Raw genomic sequence first — 18,717 nt, 5'->3', positions numbered from 1 at the left:
TTCTCTTTCAACAAGCATTCACTGAATACTTCCAACCTGTACTAGTTGCTGATCATAAAAAAAGAAAAAGAAAAAGAAAAAAATGACAAATAGCAAAATACTAAGAAATTCCATTAGTTTAGACATATTCAAAATTAAAACCCAAAGTCCACTGCAGATGAGAAGAATCAATTTGGACTGAGAGAAGAGGAAGCAGGTACCTTAGAAGCAAGCACATGAAGAGCAGCAAGATATAACAATTCTTGTCCTTTTAACAATGGAGCAGAAGGTAAAATCTGGAAACCCTGAATGAAGTACTGCACTCAAACACCAGAGCCGCCTGGGGCAATCAGCTCTACAGCACCATAGTGGCCATTAAGAATAAGCACAGTCTTTAATGCATGTTCATGAAGCTTCTTCCAGAAAAAAAGTTCTATCAACTTTTACAAGTCAAAAATACACATTTGAAAAATTTCTACAAACTGTTATCAAAGAAGTCTTTGGTATGCAAAGGGTTACGGCAACTTGTGTCTTTCAGAAAACCTCTTTGTTTAAAACCCTTCCTTTGTGAAGGTTTTAGGAACAAGGCACCGCTGTAACATTTTGACATGCTAAATGCTGTATATGGTCATGATTCCCCGTGAAGACAAGACGGCAGAGGTGGATTTGACCATCTGCAGACCTGAGGGGCAGAGCTGTCAAAGATGACCTGCCATGTCAACACAAGGCAACAATGTCACCACTATTTTATGTTTTTTACTTGAAGAGTTTTGAGAACTTACCGCCCAGAAGAAACTGACTTAAGTGAACCAACGTTTTCAAACAGTTGGGCCTTTGCTGCCACACTGAAAAATAATTTTAAAATACAAGTTTCATTAAAATCCATTAGAAAATCATGTAGCTCAAAGCGAAATTCAGGGTTATCAGTTAACCCAAACAGAAAAATTAGCTAACATTTGTCCCCAAAATTTGATTTGAATTTTAATTGTTTTAAGCTTTAATGTAGAAGAAATTTTTAGATCTAGTCTCTAGCTCACCGAGTATCAGACAGTAATAAACCTATAGCTACTTCCTCTGGGGATCTTAGTGCCTGCATTTTTTGTACCTGAGAAAACCCTGGGAGCAGAAAAAAAGGAACACTTTTTTATTGACTCCCGTGGAGTCACAAGGGAAGAGTCACATGAACAAGACAAAAGAAGAACTGTTTTGTGTTCTGATAGCTAAGACAAAACTAATTCTAAAATTGTTTCATGTATTTTTAAAATATTTGAACACAGTTCCTATAAAGTGAAAAGAGAGAACTCTGAAAATATGACCAATAAATAAATTTGTTTCAAATCATGATGAGGAAAAGGCATCTATTTGAAAAGTGAGACTATTGGGTAGAGAGTGAAAAGAACTAAAACTAAGGTAACCTAGATAATTAGAAAAATTCCTATATTTACTAGAAGAGAATATAAAATTCTTTGAATGATTTTTTAAACTAGATATTTAAAAACTATCTTATTTCTTTAAATGACAAACTTTTTTCCCAGAGCTGAGCCATTTGATAATCTGAAGGATCATTTTACACCTAATACAGAACATACAGTCTCTACATTTTAATTTCTACTTTACCAGTAAAAGTCACAAAACAGAAGCTCTTCTCTTTCCCCCAAAAAGGATAGAGTTTATATTCTCCCATTTTCCTTGACATATTTGGCTTAAAATTTAATTTCCCTTAAGGGCTAGAACTATACACACCAGAACTAGAGCAGACAGAGTTACAAATATATCTGCCTATATTGTGGTAGCTGGATTTCTGAACATGAGAGATAACATATATGAAACGCACTCTGAAACCAAAGGTTCTTGTCAAAGAAAGGGATGGGCATGGCATAAGAGAAATAGCACAGACTCAAGTTGGAGAACCCTGGGTTACAATCCCAGCTCTGCCACTTACTAGCTGAGTGTGTGTGGACCTTAACTTTCCAATATTAGTTCTAATTATCTCTAAAACAAGATTTATACTACCTACTGCAGAAGGATACTGTGGACCTTAAAAGAAATAACAATATGCAAGGATGCTCAGTAATAGCTCATACAGCATTTGGAAAAGCTCAGCAAAAGTCAGCAAAATAAAATGAAAGGGAGAAAAACTTTCCTCTTTGGATTCTCTTACTTGCTTTTCCAGTTTCTCATTTTCTCCTCTTTGCCCCCTTTCTGTTCTCATCTATACACCCTACCCTCTCGGCCTTTACACCTCTGGGTCATTCCTTTCAATTAGAAGCACTCCCTCTTACCTTTCATGTTCCCTGTTCTCTCGGAGTTGTTTAAATCAGTGAGTACGCAGGTAGGGGAGACATATGATGGAGAGGAGAGAAAACCAACCCTCACCAGATAGAAAGCAGCTATATTTCTAACAAAGAGAGGGAGGACCAAGCATATGGGCAGTCCCCACAGCTGAGTGGTGGATGTTTAGCTTTTACAGGAAGGCGTCTAGGTTTCAAAACCCCAAACCACTATATTATACATCTGTTTTCATGTCTTTAAATTAAGCCATAGCTCTGCTTCTAAGGAAAGTGCCTGAAGAGTTTCCCCATGAGATTTTATATGTCTATCCTAAGCGTACTAACTTTCACATCACTTGCAAAAGAGGACAGGGTCCTGCAGAAGTTGATGGCACCCACTCCACAGATGAGCATTTGGCTGTGGGAACCCTAAGGGTTCTTTTGCACACACTCAGCCCCTGTATACCCCTGGGAGGCACAGCAAATAGCAAACAAAGGCTCTCTCACTTACACGGAGCCAGGTCGCTGGTAACCATTGCTGGAGGCAGCGTCTAGCCTTAACTTCCTGCACATTTTGGGAGGCAGGTCTGGGTTTGGCGGGGCTTTGGGCGTCTCTTTGGAACCTATGGAAGTTAAGCTTTGAATGGATCCACTGTAGCTCTTGTTTCCTAAAGAGAAAGCCCAAGAAAAAAGGCAAGGTGCTATTAGACAAAATAAGAGCCATAACACAGTCCATGCGCATAACAAAAGGAGGCATTTTTCCCTGAGCCCAAATGAGAAGGGACGGAATGTTCTCTGAGCACAGCAGCCCATCACTCTGGGAGATCACAGTCTACCGTAATTACAAAGACGTCACCTCACAGAGGTGGAAAGATCCAGGGAAAATATCACAGCATACAGGAGTTTTAAAAATCCGAGCTCAGGAACAAAGCAGTTAAGCATTGTCTGTCTCCCTTCACTATTAATTTGTCCCTCCTTAACCATGCTGAACAATCCAGCAGGTGACACAGGGACAACGACATCCTGCACAGGCTCTATGCTGGCTTACCTTCCGCTGCAGAGATGGATCTGAGAGAGGAAGCTGAGGCTCTTTTCAGTCCTGAAAGCCCATAAGGCCCTTTCTTGGTCAGGTCTATGGGTGGGGACACATCCCCTGGGCTAGCGACCGAAGTGACACTCTGGCAATCTGATTCTGCATCTGTTTTGGTTGCATCTTCTCTAGAACTTGACTCAGGACTAGTCATCCAGAGACCAAGACTTTTCTGTCCATTGGAAGGTGATGGGGATGCAATCCAAGGAATCCCTCCAGATTTCTCCCTGGGAGGGCAGGAAGCGGACTTTGTCGTGCTGTTTTGTTCAGAGGAGTGAGAGGAAAGTGACTCAATGCTCCCCATGGGTGTGCTGTCCGGGCTGCTGCTATAGGAGTCACCTGAGCAGGGGCAGGGGTGGGAGAGAAAAGAACAGTGGCTCTCTGTTGAAACCGGCACCCCCAAACCCTTCTGTTCTCCAGCTCTCATGTGCTCCGTGGCCACCTGACCCCACTGAAGTGATAGGCCTTTACGTGCTATGGAGGACTGTTCCTCAGTTCTGGAGAAAGGCTTTAAAATATGCATTTGAACTTGGTGAACACTTTTTTCAATACTATTCAAGGGAGCTTTTATATGTGCCCTGCCCGTATGAGATAATGTTATTTCTTGAAGCATTAGTGGGCTGACCTGAATTCAGACAAAATTTGCTTCTGAAACAGGACTCACAGGTATGAAAAATAAAATTTCTTGATGATATTAAAGAAATCAATGGAAGGGGGAAATGCTGAGACATATGTCTGCCTTCTTTTACTTTTCTGATCTTAGGTGATTCTGAGTTACAATGGTATCTGAGTCCTCCTTCATTCAAAGGCACCATTAACAGTCAGCTGCAAGTTATAAGCTCCTCAAAATTTTTAAAGAAAGGATTTTTCTCCTCTTTCTGCTAAGAATGTAGCAACATAAGAAAACTGGCTATTTTAACTGGCTGTATTTTTTAATGTTTCTACAAGTACGGTATAAGAAAAAAATCAGAGAAACTGTAATAAAGTATTCAAATAGTAGATCTAAATTAAAAATTAAACACTGATTGTGGGGAAAATTGGGAGTGTGGGGAGAGGGTTGGGAGTCGAAAATAAAATGAAAATGGCCACAGTTTAACACATGCTTTGGGCTCAAGCTGCCACCCACCTTATGGTGGGGCTTGGCTCAGAATAGTAAGTTAGCGATAATGTGTGGTGTAGATTCTCTTTTTATTTCTTTTCTCTCTGTTTCAGACCCTTTGATACCCAAGAGATGATGATTTAAGAACATAATGTGAAAGGAAGAAAGAAAATGACTGCCTCAGCCAGCCTTTCTCTTGCTTTCTTCTCTATGACTTTGACAATAGGACAAAACCTGCTACGAAGTAGCACCCGATGTACTTAATCACTGTTACAGAGAAAAAGGGCATTGCGCAAACTATTTTTTCCCTTTCTATCAGGAATGAATTTGCTTGTCCAAGGTACCTTCCAACTACACTGACAGAGACTATGTAATGTGGTGGGTGGGGGGGCAGGTGTTGGGACAGCAGCACCAGTAAGAATATCTTCTATTTCTACCTAAATACTAATAAGCTGTGATAAAGCCGAATTAATGAAGAAGGTATCTCCCTGAGGCCAGTACACTTACTATCGGGTTCTGCCAAGCACGGGGTATACCTCCCTCTGGGCTTCCGGGAGCCTGTGGAAAGGCAGATTGCACGTGTCCTTCGGGATCCAGATCGAGACTGAGGCTGAGGAAGAGGGATGCTTGGGTCTGGGGCAGTATGAAAAATCTAAGTAGAAGAAAAATGGACCGAGGTCAATACAAAGGTGAAATTGACATTTTCGTCATAAAATTGGCTTTGAGAGCTATTAAATAATCTTAGAACTATACGTTACTTCATCAATTACATGGAAAGAGATGCTTGATACAAAAAATAAATATCCTAGAGCGTTTATAACTTTTCCATTTACACTGAGTAATGCTTCCTCTGGGTTTTCTTTTTTATTCTTCCCCATTCCCCAACAGTGAAATTCAAATTTTCCGATAATTTTAAGAAATGTGTCAAATATTAACAAAAGTCTATGTCAAGACACACTGATTCTTTTTACTATGATATTTTCTTTCACCTTCATGCTGAACATAACCTGAGGGGAAGAGGCTCGTTTTGTACCATTCCCCAGCTGAGCAGCCCCTTGCTTCTCAGGAGAAGGTGCTGGCATGCTGTTGGCCCTGAAGTGTCAAGAATATGACAAGCTGCAGGCAGAGGTCTGAGCACAGCTATAGGATGCAGCCATGCACTCTTGGGTTTTAAGAGCACTTACAGTCTTAGCTAGGTACCAAGGATATCCTTCTACAGGCACTAGAAAGGAACTGGGGAAGGAGAGAGGTGCTGCCATCCTCTCACAAGGACAAGATCAGACATAAATGGATCACAATGTTTAGACCTTCAATGGCTGAGTTTGCTTAATAATCCAATCAACTTGGCTCTCCCAATTTCTCACTTTTATAGTTATTCTAAGATCTCACTCTTTTAAAGAAAGCCTCCTTAGGGATTGGATATAGAGAGTTTCAAGACTGTTTCCTGATTATTTCTTTTGTTTTATCTAAAATATTAGATCTGCTGTATAAGGAGAGTCTAACTCCAAAAAGCTTAAAAAAGTTAAAATAGACTTAACCGCAAAATGATTCTATTTTCTGAGTATGAGTAAAAAACTAATTATATAAATACTAAAGAAGAAAATCTTGACAAGTAAATAATGTCAAAAGAAAGGAAATCATTTACTTAGAGGATTTTGAGAAGCACTTAAAAACTGAACAAGGAAAAAAGAAAATCAAAGTCCTCATGAAGAAGTAATTTATTCAAAATTTACAAGACTGACACCAAATAGGAATCTGAGATCACAATGTGAGGATCAAAGATGATACAAATGCAAAATTTCTTCTTAGAAGCCAGATAAAATTTTATACTTTCACATGAAAATTCAGTCTACCTTTTCATAGTGCTCTATCAGAATTTCAACCACAATATTCTGAAATTTAATATTCATCATGGCAGCCACAGTTTCTTCCTGTGCTCTCATTAGAGTCGGACCAAATATGACACCAAGGTTTGAGACAGTCATGAGATTTTGCTGGCTATGTAGTGACACTCTGCAAATAAGAGGAACAAAATATTTAAGTTATATGTTTAATAATTATTAAATGTTCTCATCCACTAAACTTATGGCATAAAGTATAAACATGCCATTACAGGCTAACTTTCCCAAATAGTCAGGTTCAGCTACTCCCAACTGGCATTAGTGGGTATAGTCTAAAAAGATGTAAAAAGTTAACACTGGCCAAAGTAAAACATAATTACAAAGGTTAATCTATTGAAGGAAAAAATCTTGATTTCCTAAATTGGGTTCAATCACCCTAGAGAGATTATCAGCTCTTTGGTATTTCCTACAGTACTATACTTCTTTTAGAACAGATGGTTAAGAGTAGACTGGTTGTCAGTCATAATGGCCATCATTAAAAAGCCTGCAGATAACAAATGCTGGAGAGGGTGTGGAGAAAAGGGAACCCTCCTACACTGTGGGTGGGAGTGTAAGTTGGTATAGCCACTGTGGAAAACAGTATGGCGTTTCCTTAGAAAACTAAAAGTAGAATTACCATATGATCCAGCAATCCCATTCCTGGGCATGTAACCAGACAAAACTATAATTCAAAAAGATACATGAACCCCTATGTTCATAGCAGCATTATTCACAATAGCCAAGACATGGAAACAACCTAAATGTCCACTGATGGATGAATGGATAAAGATGTGGTACATACATACAATGGAATACTACTCAGCCATAAAGATGAATGAAACAATGCAATTTGAAGCAACATGGATGCAACTAGAAATTACAATACTAAGTGAAGTAAGTCAGAAAGAGAAAGAAAAATACCATATGATATCACTTATATGTGGAATCTAAAATATGACACAAATGAAACTATCTATGAAACAGAAACAGAATCATGGACATAGAGAACAGACTGGTGGTTGCCAAGGGGGAGGGGGTTGGAGGAGGGATGGAGTGGAAGGTTGGGGTTAGCAGATGTAAGCTTTTATATAGAGAATGGATAAACAACAAGGTCTTACTGTATAGCACAGAGAACTATAGTCAATATCCTGTGATAAAGCATAATGGAAAAAAATATATATATATATAACTGAATAACTGTGCTGTATAGCAGTAATTAACACAACATTGTAAATCAACTATATTACTTCAATAAAAATTTTTTTTTTAAAGTAGAGAAAAGGAGTAGACTGGTTGTAATTATATTCGGATTCACTAAACATATATTGAGAACCTACTGCCAGGCATTTTCATAGATAATATTGTACTTAATCCTCCCAGGAAGTCAGTTATTTTCTATTGTACAGATTTGTCAAAAAGAAGCTCCTTAAGTAAAAATGATGTACCTGAGGTCACAGAAAATTAGGAACAGAGATTTTGTTTCAAATCCGGTTTCCTGACTTCAAGTCAAGAGTACCCCTGTGCTCCCCACATAAGATGACTGGTTAGGGCATGTTTCCATCCTACTTCCCTTCTATCCATCCACCATCCACCATCCATCCAAAACTTCCCTAAGTACCTCCCTAGCGCTGAGCACTGGGCTAGGCAAACAGTAAGACAAGGAGATATGGTAGCATCAGTGCTGGCCTGAAAATGAAAATAAAATGAAAGGGCTCTGATAGTACTGACCTTAGAAAAGTAATCCCAGTAAACTCTCAAAAATGACTTTGACTAGTTAACTGATTTAATTTGGAAATTGGATGCATTAATAGGAAATCTCATTTATTTAACCAGTCTCCTAGGTTAACCACTGCCTTTTCTATCTTACTCCCAGCCAGATTGTTAGAATATAAAGTTCTAGGAAGGAACACAAGATAATGTTTATATCTGATTGAGTATGCACACTAACTTCATTCTAGAAACAAAAGTAAAATTTTATGAGGAATCTAGGATTCTGGATTATCCATGCAAATTTTGGCAAAGGACAGGAAGAGCTGACTGTCCCACTGACTGAATTTTCCCCTTGTGCCCAAGACAGCACTAGCTAAGAAGGTTCTTGGTTAGTATAAGAATTTCATTCCAAGTTTCCTTTTTATACAACCAAATATCATATTAATTGCTTAATATGTATTAGAGAGTCTACTAAGTCATCTGTAAAGACAGTGAGCCTGTCTGTATTTAAAGCTTGGGTCCTTCCAACTTGGAAGCTGGGTGCAATCAGCCACATTATTTAATACCTCTCTCTAGGCTTCAGTTCCCTCATCTATAAAGTATAAGAATGACAATCCTTAGAGCAGTGTTGAGAGAATTAAATAAAATGAGTTAAATTGAATAAAATATGGTCTTAAAATAACATTCTTCCCTGTAATTAAATTGACTCTAGGTACTCTTGATGTACTCTAAAATGTAAGAGTTCCTGGTAACATAAGCACCCTAGAATATGACTGAATTAAGCTCACTGGGAATAAATTTAGAAATCATAAAAAAAAACTGGTCTGTTTTGAAAAGGAGAGTTAATGACTATGGTGTTCAGAAGATAAAATATTTTGATCACCTATTTTCTCTTCATTGAATTTCCCTTCTGCTGAGCTAGTCAGTCAGTACAGACCCTTATCATTCCACATTTCAGCCAGTTCTGGAACTCATTCCCTCAACTTTTGTACAAAGCAGATTCCACAGATGTCCTTGTTTTAAAGATAAAGTATTCTCAGAAATACATCAATTATTTATACCATGTCTCAGAGCTAATTAATGGAGATTTGGAATCAGTCATTGGTCCTTTAGGCCAGTGACCAATCCAGGTCACTGATCTTAAATTCTCTTTTCGTAAGTCAATAAGTTGGCCAGGGACCAAGAGTGTTATTAGTTTACTTAAGTAAGTCATTGGTGATGTGGGCACACATTCTACTGCTGCTGCTCAGACAGTGGAGACTGACTTTTTACAGATTCAAGAAAGAGCCGGGAATGGTGGTGAAGGTTGGGCTGAAGAATTTTAAGTACTCTTCAGTGCCTAGACACTCTCTCTCTGCTATTTCCTGTATCACATTCATAATTAAAGGTGAAACTTGTGTTCATCTAACATTCTGAATAATTAAGCAAAAACATTTTATGTGAAACTCATGAAACTTTAAAGGTACATTTTAAAAGGCTTTGCTAAAAAATTAGCTTGAATACAGCAAGAGAATGCCCACTAAATACAGTATGGATAAGTTTCATGAAGAGGTCACAGAACTCAAAAACATAATCGAAGACTATGTAATTCTGACCAAGGATAGTGAGTCCCTATTCATTAGCTAAAAGAGGTGTTGATATGGGCAATAGTTAAAAATGAACTTGAAATGAAGTCATTCCTAGTGGATTTTCTTCTTATTTCAAGGACGGTAAATTCATATTATCTCAAAGTCTGCAAGTTAAGATGAGACTGATTAATGTACATCCCTGTTTCAAATGTGCATGGCTCAAATTAGGATACATTGGGTTACTACTTGTAGCAAACAAGGAAGGATTAATCATTTGATTGTGAATCGTGGTACTCATTAAGACAAAAAAAGTTCCTATTTGTAAATGAGGCTATAAGGGAATTTTTAAGTAAGTCTAAAACCTGAATTTGGACTTTTGTTTCCAGCAGCATGGTTAACAAACTTCTTGATTAAATGTGTGTGTGTGTGTGTGTGTGTGTGTGTGTGTGTGAATCAAGATAGATCTGTGATGGCTAAAGTTACGTGTCAAATTTTCTAGGCTGCAGTACCCTGATATTTGGTGAAACATAATTCTAGATATTTCTGTGAAAGTACTTTTAGATGACATTAACCTTAAAATCAGTAGGCTTTGAGTAAAGCAGACAACTGTCCATAACATGGGTGGGCCTCATCCAACATCAGTTCAAGGTCTTAAGAGAAAAAGACTGAGGTCCCTGAGGAAGAAGGAATTGTGCCTCAGACTGCCTTGGATTCAAGCTGCAACATCAACTATTCTCTGGGTCTCCAGCCTGCCTTGAAATCAGCCTCTGCAATTGTTTAGCCAATTCCTTGCAATCAATCAAGCTCTCTCTTATACATATGTGTGTGTGTATGTGTATATATATACATATATGCATATATGTGTGTATATATACACATACACACAAACAATATCCTATTAGCTCCGTTTCTCTGGAGAAACTTGACTAATACAATATCTATCTATCAAGATTTTTAAATACATAGATGAACTAACAGCAGAGTTAGAAAGATCTTCAGAGACCGACAGATACTATGAATCTGGAGAAGGAAGCTAACATTCAAGTGGCAGTTTGACCTGGTACAACCTGGTGACCCTAGTAGAATAGAGAACTGGTCTTCAAACTTTGGGCTTACAATGCATCTAAAAGAACTGGGAAAGAGCTATATACCCCTTCATATATTTTTAAGTTGACATGAAAATTTCCATCATTAGTATAATGGTTGCAAGGATATAATTATTTGCATGTCGTAAACATACACAGGTACACACACACACGTATAGACGTGTCTTAAAAACAAACTGCCACATCATTTTTTAAGCACATTCAATGGACTCTGATTATAATAGCAAGGTTATAGCTCCATCACACCCTTTAAAAAGACATGAACATGCTTAAGTTTAATAGATGAACAAGTAATTAAGTGAACAATATAAGTCAGAGAATTACTTGACCAGGTGCTTTATTAAGATGTCCAGCATCTCTCTGTTTTTCTCTGGCAATTTGTGCACCAATGCATGTACAGCCTCCACCCGGTAGTTTTGGTCATCAGACTCTGTAACATAAAAAAGGTTGCAAATGTTCAAATTTTAATTGTATTAAGATGCATACATAAACATTAGTAATTAAAGTATCATAACCACTTCCACCCATTGTGCCTTATAAGCACTGCTTCACATGGTAAGTATTACCACTATCATTTCCTAAGGCTTAGAGATGTTGAGTAATTTGTCCATGGTCTGCAATCAGTAAGTAGAGAAGTCAAACCCAGTTCTATCTAATCCAGACGTGTGTTCTTAGCCCCTAAGCTGTATACTTCCATACAACCATAATTCATCTCCTCCTTGGGTTTTGCTACACAAGGATAGAATAAAACCTTTAGCTGGGGGCTTCCCTAGTGGTGCAGCGGTTGAGAGTCCGCCTGCCAATGAAGGGGACACAGGTTCGTGCCCCGGTCTGGGAAGATCCCCCATGTGGCGGAGCGGCTGGGCCCGTGAGCCATTGCTGCTGGGCCTGCGCGTCTGGAGCCTGTGCTCCGCAATGGGAGAGGCCACAACAGTGAGAGGCCCGCATACCGAAAAAAAAAAAAAACTTTAGCAACGTGAGTGATCACAGCAGTTGTTGCAAATGGCCTAATGTGCCAGGCACTACAATACACTCTAACACACTGAAACCTCCAAGTGACTCCATCAAACCAGAGGAAGCAGGTATTCCTTTCCAAATTTTATAGATCCAAAGATGGCAGGGAGTTATTTTTGTGAGGTGTCAGGATTATTGCACAAACAAAGGCCTGGTAGATTTTTAAGCCCACACTGATAATGGTAAATCTGAAAAGCAAAAAATCATCTAAAGCAAGTCTAGCCTACAAGGCAAAAGCCAAGATGTTGACAAGTCTTCTAGAGAAACTTCTAGTGCTTCAGAACAAGGAATCTATTTAATAGTCTCTTACTATAATAAACAGATTCTGGGTTGACTGCTCACCCTGCCAAGCCCTTTCTTCAGAAAGTGCCCAACACATAGGGTTTATATTTTGGAACCTTCATCTCTTCTGGGCACAGCTATTTGTACATGAGGTAAGGAAAGAGCCTGGCTTTGGTTGGGCCAAACATTAAGTTTCTCCCAGGCGTTGGAATGGAGACACCAAAACTGAACTGCCTGCTGGATACATGGAAAGGCACATCATGTAAAACCAGGCAGAAAGCCAAGAAAAATCTGTCTGGAAGCAAAGATAAGAATGAGGCAGATATGCAGCAAAGAATAAAAATAAGAGACCCTCCAAAAAGAGCTGGGAGGATGGGCAGAGAAACATCTATTTCCCACTCTGAGGTTCCTGGTTGCAGGCCATGGAAGGCAGGACCCATCCTCTGCCAAGGAGTTCTGAGGGACTCCCCTTAGTCTCTGAATAACTCCCCTTTTTCCTGAGCTGGATTTCTCTTGCTTGAACTCAAATAATACCTAATTTTATGATCCTTGACCCAGACAAAAGATAAATTCTTATACATAAGACACATTTTAATTATCATGGTAGTGAATAATATGATCATTATTTGTCACAGAAGTGAAGAAAAAAAGTGTTGTGACCAAATGTTTGCATCAGAACAACCAGCTCATTGAGCCATTCTAGCTAAGTGGATCAAACACCGTTTTCTATAAAACTAAATTTTTGTAAGAAAGTGTTCTAGGTTAAGGGTCAAAAAAGCTGGCTTGTAGTCTTGATATTGCTATGAATTTACCAGTGTCCTTGGACAAAGTCACCTGCCCGCTCTGGGTCCTGATTTCCTAGTTAATAAAATGAGGTTGGATTATATATTTTCTAAGGTCTTGTTCTTCTTACAAAGACAGATTTCTATAAAGAGGATGTAGAGTGCAGAGCTTTTTTTTTTTTTTTTCAGGAGAAAGCTAAGTAGTACAGATGTTTATGAGATCATGTGGTCAGTCATGTACACTGGACTGAAAACCAAGATCATTCAGCTTTACCTGACACTTCTGTCAGTAGACAATATTTCCTGTGACATTACAATGTATGGTAAACTAATGCAGCTGATTTCTTTCTTAGACTGTGAAAAATACTCTTGTTACAGTCATACCTCATACATCCTAACAATGAAATGCCAACTCCTAACTGTTACAACTTGTTGTGATGGGCTCAGATGGCGACCTGGCACTTTGAGCCCAATGTTTTACAAGTACACACTTCTAACTTCTCAGGTTACATGATTGTCACTGGCCCCTTCCCCTCCCCCCCAATTTTGAATTAAGCCTATCTATTCATATCACATTATAGCAGTCACAGATCTAAAGAAACAACATAAATATCTGATCATCATCAAGAAATATAAAAAGAGAGAAAAGGTGCTTGCTGCCTGCCAAAAATATCTGACTCTTTCTCCAGATTTAGGAACACAGCATGTGAGTATGTGTATAGTGGAAGCACTGGCACAACTGACTGTACAGATTTGTGGTCTTGTTTATTTAACCATGAAATTGCTCTTGTAAGAAACTGACACTCACCAATCAAGTAAAATGTAATTCGAATAATTCCTCACAGCTCTTTCTAATCACATCATACTCGCCACCCCAATAAGGTCTTATTAAGTAACAAAGTATTTTAGTTCACTCTGTGATTTCTTATAACCATATTGTAAATTATTAACTATGAGAATGACAGTTTCTTAAGCAATAGACAGGAAAATGTTAACTAGCAGGTTTAAACTTACACCTCTAATACAGCATAAAACCACATCATTTATAATGCATCCAGTGGAAATGTACTTACTAACAGCAACAATAAAATCTTTGTGAAATTTGTAAGTCATCAGTGGTTCTGCGAGGCACCTACAACAGAGAATGAAGCAAATTTTAGAACGGCAGTATCTTCTGATTTCCCCTGACCTTTCAGTGCTTCTTTAAGAACTGGGTAATTAGGCGTATGATGAAGTCCTAGCAGGGAGTCTACAGGTAGTTCTAAAATGCAGACCTCAAAGATACCGACGCCCCTGAGCACTTCTTGCCACCACTGTATTAAAATGGGAGGCTGGGAGACAATTTTTTTTTTTTTAACTTTGTGAGAACTATTGGACCATAGGAACAAAATCCCTCTCAGATATGGGGGCAATAGTTTAAAACTTTTTTTTTTCAAATTCAACTTGTGGTGTCTTAAAAAAATACATGAAAACCCGAATTCAAATCTAACATGAAACAAATTATTATTTAGTATTCATAAATTACTGCAGCCTTTTAAGTGTATTGCTTGAACAAGCACATATAAGTTCCAGAACACGAAACATAATCATTACCACCCTGTGCTATTCCACCTTAAGTGAAGGAACTGTGCTAAGGAGTGAAGCTAAGAAACAGGCGCTCCCTGGGATCCGTGGTGACTGCCCAAGAGGGTGACTGAGAAACCACAGCACAGCGGCAAGAGTTAAGCCCCCTCACCTGAGGTAGTTTTTCAGCCCACTTGTTATTGTCTTATTATCCCACAGTTCAATATCAATGTCCATATCAGGAGGGGATTTGGGAGCTGAAAAGAATTAAAATAAGATGTTTAAACCATGCAATTCAAAACGTCACTCACACAGTTAAGAAAATGGATACTAACATAAGTAGGTCACAGAGAGAGGCATGTATTTCTTAGAATGCCAATGGAGTTAACTTTAGGATTGTTGTTTGCATGAGTTGGTGCAAAGCTCACTCTGACACTGAACCTCAAAGATTTCTTATGGAATATAGTTTTTCAAATCAGATGTTTGCTAATTGCTAACATCACAGCACACTTACTATGTATTAGGCTTACAAATAAGGAGGTGAAGGCACAGAGAAGTTAAGCAAATTACCCAAGGTCACAAAGCTTTTAACTGGCCCAGTTAAGATTCCAAGTCAGGCAATCTGAATCCCAGCATCCATAAATCTTATTGTACCTCTAGCTAATCAAAGCATACTTGAGGAAAAGTCCAATATTATAAAAAGGGCCCCTTCTCAAATTCTGATTGTTCATCTATTACAATGGACATTAAAAGCTGAATACAAATATTAATTTTAAATATGACTTGAAAATACTCAAAGATAAGCAATAATCTAGATCTCAAAGAAACCTATGGTTTGAATTTTCTTTAAGAATGCAAAAATTAAGTAAGTAACTGGCTTCATCCAAAACTTACAAAATGTGGTATTCATGAGTTTCTGAACTTTGGAGTTCACTCCTCCTATTCGGTAAAGACCTAAAATGGTGATGCCTAATGAGAAGGAAAAATCACAAGAAAATGGCTTAAGACACAGCTTCTGAAGTACAGAATGTTAAAAACTCAGATATATGCTTACACAAATCTGAAAGCTATGCATCCAATTTTACAGTCTAACTTCAGCAAACCTACCCTGGAAACACCCATCAGACATATATTTCTTAGGGCAGACATTGAACAGTGATTTGAAAGTCTATGAAGAGCTTCAAAATAGCAAAGTACACCTGCTTATTCACCACTACTTGAATATAAAAAAGCATCCAAGATGGAAAGGGATGATCAGTATTTCTCATACTCTGTTTCCTCAGTCACAGAGTCCTGCATGTTGAACAGTTTGATAGAATTGATAGCTTCACTTTAAAGGTGAGGAAACAGATTCAGAGATTTTAGGGAACCTACTTAACTTCTCAAAACTTCTAAGTGACAGCACCAAAATTTGAATCTAAGTTTAAAGAACTCCAAAGCCCAATAGGAGGTTTTGCTGTAGACAAGTTTTCCAGGAAGTAAAAGGCAACTGGAGAGGACTTCAGGACCGAGGTCATAACTAGAATGCGGAAAGCTGCTGAAATTGTGACAATGACTAAAATCACTCTGAGATATAATGTAGGGAAAGAGGAGAGCTGAATTCAAGCTCCTTAGGAATCTTACCTTCCTAAAGCTTGAAAAAAAAAAAAAAAACAAAACAACAGAGTCCATCAATAAGAAGTAAAGTGAGGCTATATTATGGAAATTCATTAAAAAACAAGTATGTCTGTAGTATGATTTTGGTAAACTGAAGTTCAAAGTACAGTTACTTATGTGGTTGTATAACTTATAATTTATATATTACTTAAAATAAATCTCCTGTTAATAACTAAGTACATCCTTATTCTGAGCAGTTTCTATGTAAGAAGGGACCACACAACAGTAACAGTGTACCCATCAGGCAACACTGACCTCTCGTTTCCACAGCTTGAATGCATTTTCTCACAAAGTTGAACCCTGCTTCATTTAAGTACACTGAAAGTAAAAGAAAATCATATTAAGTGTTTATGTTGAACTTGCATTCCTGCTTCAGTTGGCTCTGTAGTTTCATGGCTTGATGGCACAGGGGTTGTTACTGAATTTATCAAATATTTTGGTTAGCATATTAATTTTTATTTGGGAGTAGAAGTGAAGGAGGGAGGTTCACATTCACCAACGTTTTTTATATCAACTTACTTCATTAGAAACATAGATCTAATAATAATTATATTATTAGATATAATTAATAATTATATTACATAGCTATTCACATATTTTTTCCCATGAGATTCTCAAAACAACATTATGAGGTAGAGAGAAAGCTTTGCAATCTTAAGACGGTTCACCAAGTTGCTGAAAACTGCTTTTCTTTGTTCTAAGATCTAGAGCCACATTTTAACTCAGGTCTCCTGAATTCAAGTTCAATGTTCTATTCTATTGCATTTTGAATCATATTCAAAATAATTCAAAATATGCTTAGTAAGTCTGCTAAAAATCCCCGAAAGATCCTCCATTATGAAACAGCAATTTATTTTCATTGCTTTTTGACAGATTTTCTTTAGATTTTTCAAATTTTCTTAAGGTTTGGGGGCCAGATCAAGTTAGATTACTTGTTTAGAGAGAAAGGATTTAAAAATACCAAATAACACTCAGAGGAAAAATTTAAAAATTTTTTGATACTATAATAAAATTTTTCATCAGATGTGGTGTACATATTATATTTCTTAATATTCCCAAATCATAGTATATGAAGACAATTCAAACCAATAAAAAATTAAAACTGGTTTCCATTTAAAGATGGTAGATTAAATACATCCATGTAACTACACAGATTCACAGACAAAAAAATATATATCAAAAAATTATGCTAAAAAAATAGGTGCCAGGAAAGACAAAAAACTTGGAAGAAATCCTAGACAACGAAAATCACTGAAACTGAATTGACTGAAAAGTTTGAGAAATCTGAGATTAGAAATGAGAAATCAAAAAACTAGAAGCACTACAATGCAATATCACCCCATACCTGTCAGAATGGCTGTCATCAAAAAAACAAAAGAACAAAAACACAAGTAACAACTGTTGCCAAGGATGTAAAGAAAAGAAAATCCTTGTATACTGTTGGTAGGAATGTAAACTAGTGCAGCCACTGTGGAGAACAGTATGGAGGTTTCTCAAAAAACTAAAAATAGAACTAGCATATGACTCAGCAATCCCACTCCTGGGTATATATCCAAAAAAACCCAAAGTATTAATTCAAAAAGGTACATGTATCCCAATGTTCACTGCAGCATTATTTACAATTGCCAAGATATGGAAACAACCTAAGTGTCCATCAGCAGATGAATGGATAAAGAAGATGTGGTATATATACACACAATGGAATACTACTCAGACATAAAAAAGAATAGCAGCAATTGGGTATTATGCTAAGTGGAACAAGTCAGAGAGAGAAAGACAAATACTGTATGATATCACTTATATGTGGAATCTAAAAAATACAACAAACTAGTGAATATAACAAAAAAGAAGCAGACTCACAGATATAGAGAACAAACTAGTTGCTACCAGTGGGGGAGGAGTGGGAGGTACAAAACTATTGGATGTAAGATAGGCTCAAGTGTGTATTGTACAAAATGGGGAATATAGCCAAAATTTTGTAATAATTTTGTAAATGGAAAGTAACCTTTAAAAATTGTATAAAATTGTTTTAAATATTAAAAAAATCTAGAGGTACTGACTTGGTAGAATATTTATTATATGTTGTTAGGCCAAAAAATGTAATCTATAGGACAATACAACCCAATTTCTTAAAACATAAAATTTGAGGGTATGAATGTTTCTATTTTCCTAGGAAAAAGCTCTAGAAAGATCATGAAAATTGCAAGTAAGAAAGAAAAGGACAGAAGGTAGAAATTGTCGTTTTTATTCATTGGACTTTGTAACTATTTTATATATGTTTTAAATTAGTTTTTAGAAATAAAAAATAGATTTAAACATGTAAAAATGCCAAAACTAAAATATATATTGCTACCAATACAAATTGGCTTATTTATTTGTGTGTCCCCAGTGCCCTAGATGTCAAGGGAACAGAACTCAGTGACTGCTTTGGGTGAACTCAACATACAAGAATGAATGGCCATTAATCAAGCATCTTTCTAGAGCTGACTACCTACATGAGAGGGGAGCTTCTTTGGGCACCAAGAAGGGATTGCTTACTTCCAATAACCCAAAATGCCAAGCACAGCATTATAGTGTGAATACATTCAGATAATTTAAAATATTTATTGAACATAGGAAAAAAACAGGTAGAATGGAGAAGTAAGGAATCAATTATTAATTTTCATTTTTAATAACAGAAACTGAGCCAAAAAATGTAACCCTGGTAAAAATTATACA

At 37.3% G+C, this 18,717-nt stretch overlaps 1 protein-coding gene across 3 annotated transcripts in view; it reads right to left on the bottom strand.

Moving 5' to 3' along the window:
• The window catches only part of ARHGAP42 (Rho GTPase activating protein 42), a gene marked incomplete at its 3' end in the record, with an annotated part of 295,173 nt that overhangs the window by 11,236 nt on the left and 265,220 nt on the right, over positions 1–18,717 (bottom strand). For 2 of the 3 annotated variants that reach the window (XM_082626591.1, XM_082626592.1), the window contains 10 exons: positions 16,255–16,317; positions 15,238–15,312; positions 14,516–14,600; positions 13,854–13,912; positions 11,027–11,132; positions 6,292–6,451; positions 4,946–5,090; positions 3,298–3,678; positions 2,761–2,917; positions 762–824 (listed from right to left, as the gene is read on the bottom strand). In XM_082626591.1, coding sequence (XP_082482717.1) covers positions 762–824; positions 2,761–2,917; positions 3,298–3,678; positions 4,946–5,090; positions 6,292–6,451; positions 11,027–11,132; positions 13,854–13,912; positions 14,516–14,600; positions 15,238–15,312; positions 16,255–16,317 — 1,294 coding nt within the window. Of the gene's footprint in view, positions 1–761; positions 825–2,760; positions 2,918–3,297; positions 3,679–4,945; positions 5,091–6,291; positions 6,452–11,022; positions 11,133–13,853; positions 13,913–14,515; positions 14,601–15,237; positions 15,313–16,254; positions 16,318–18,717 lie in introns of those variants that run through there. The other variant, XM_082626593.1, reaches the window with a different exon arrangement.

Source organism: Mesoplodon mirus (assembly GCF_964341445.2).
Source record: "Mesoplodon mirus genome assembly, chromosome: 7".
Taxonomy (NCBI): domain Eukaryota; kingdom Metazoa; phylum Chordata; class Mammalia; order Artiodactyla; family Ziphiidae; genus Mesoplodon; species Mesoplodon mirus.
Note: the sequence above shows the minus strand (reverse complement) of the source record. Positions and strands in the feature narration are given on the sequence as shown.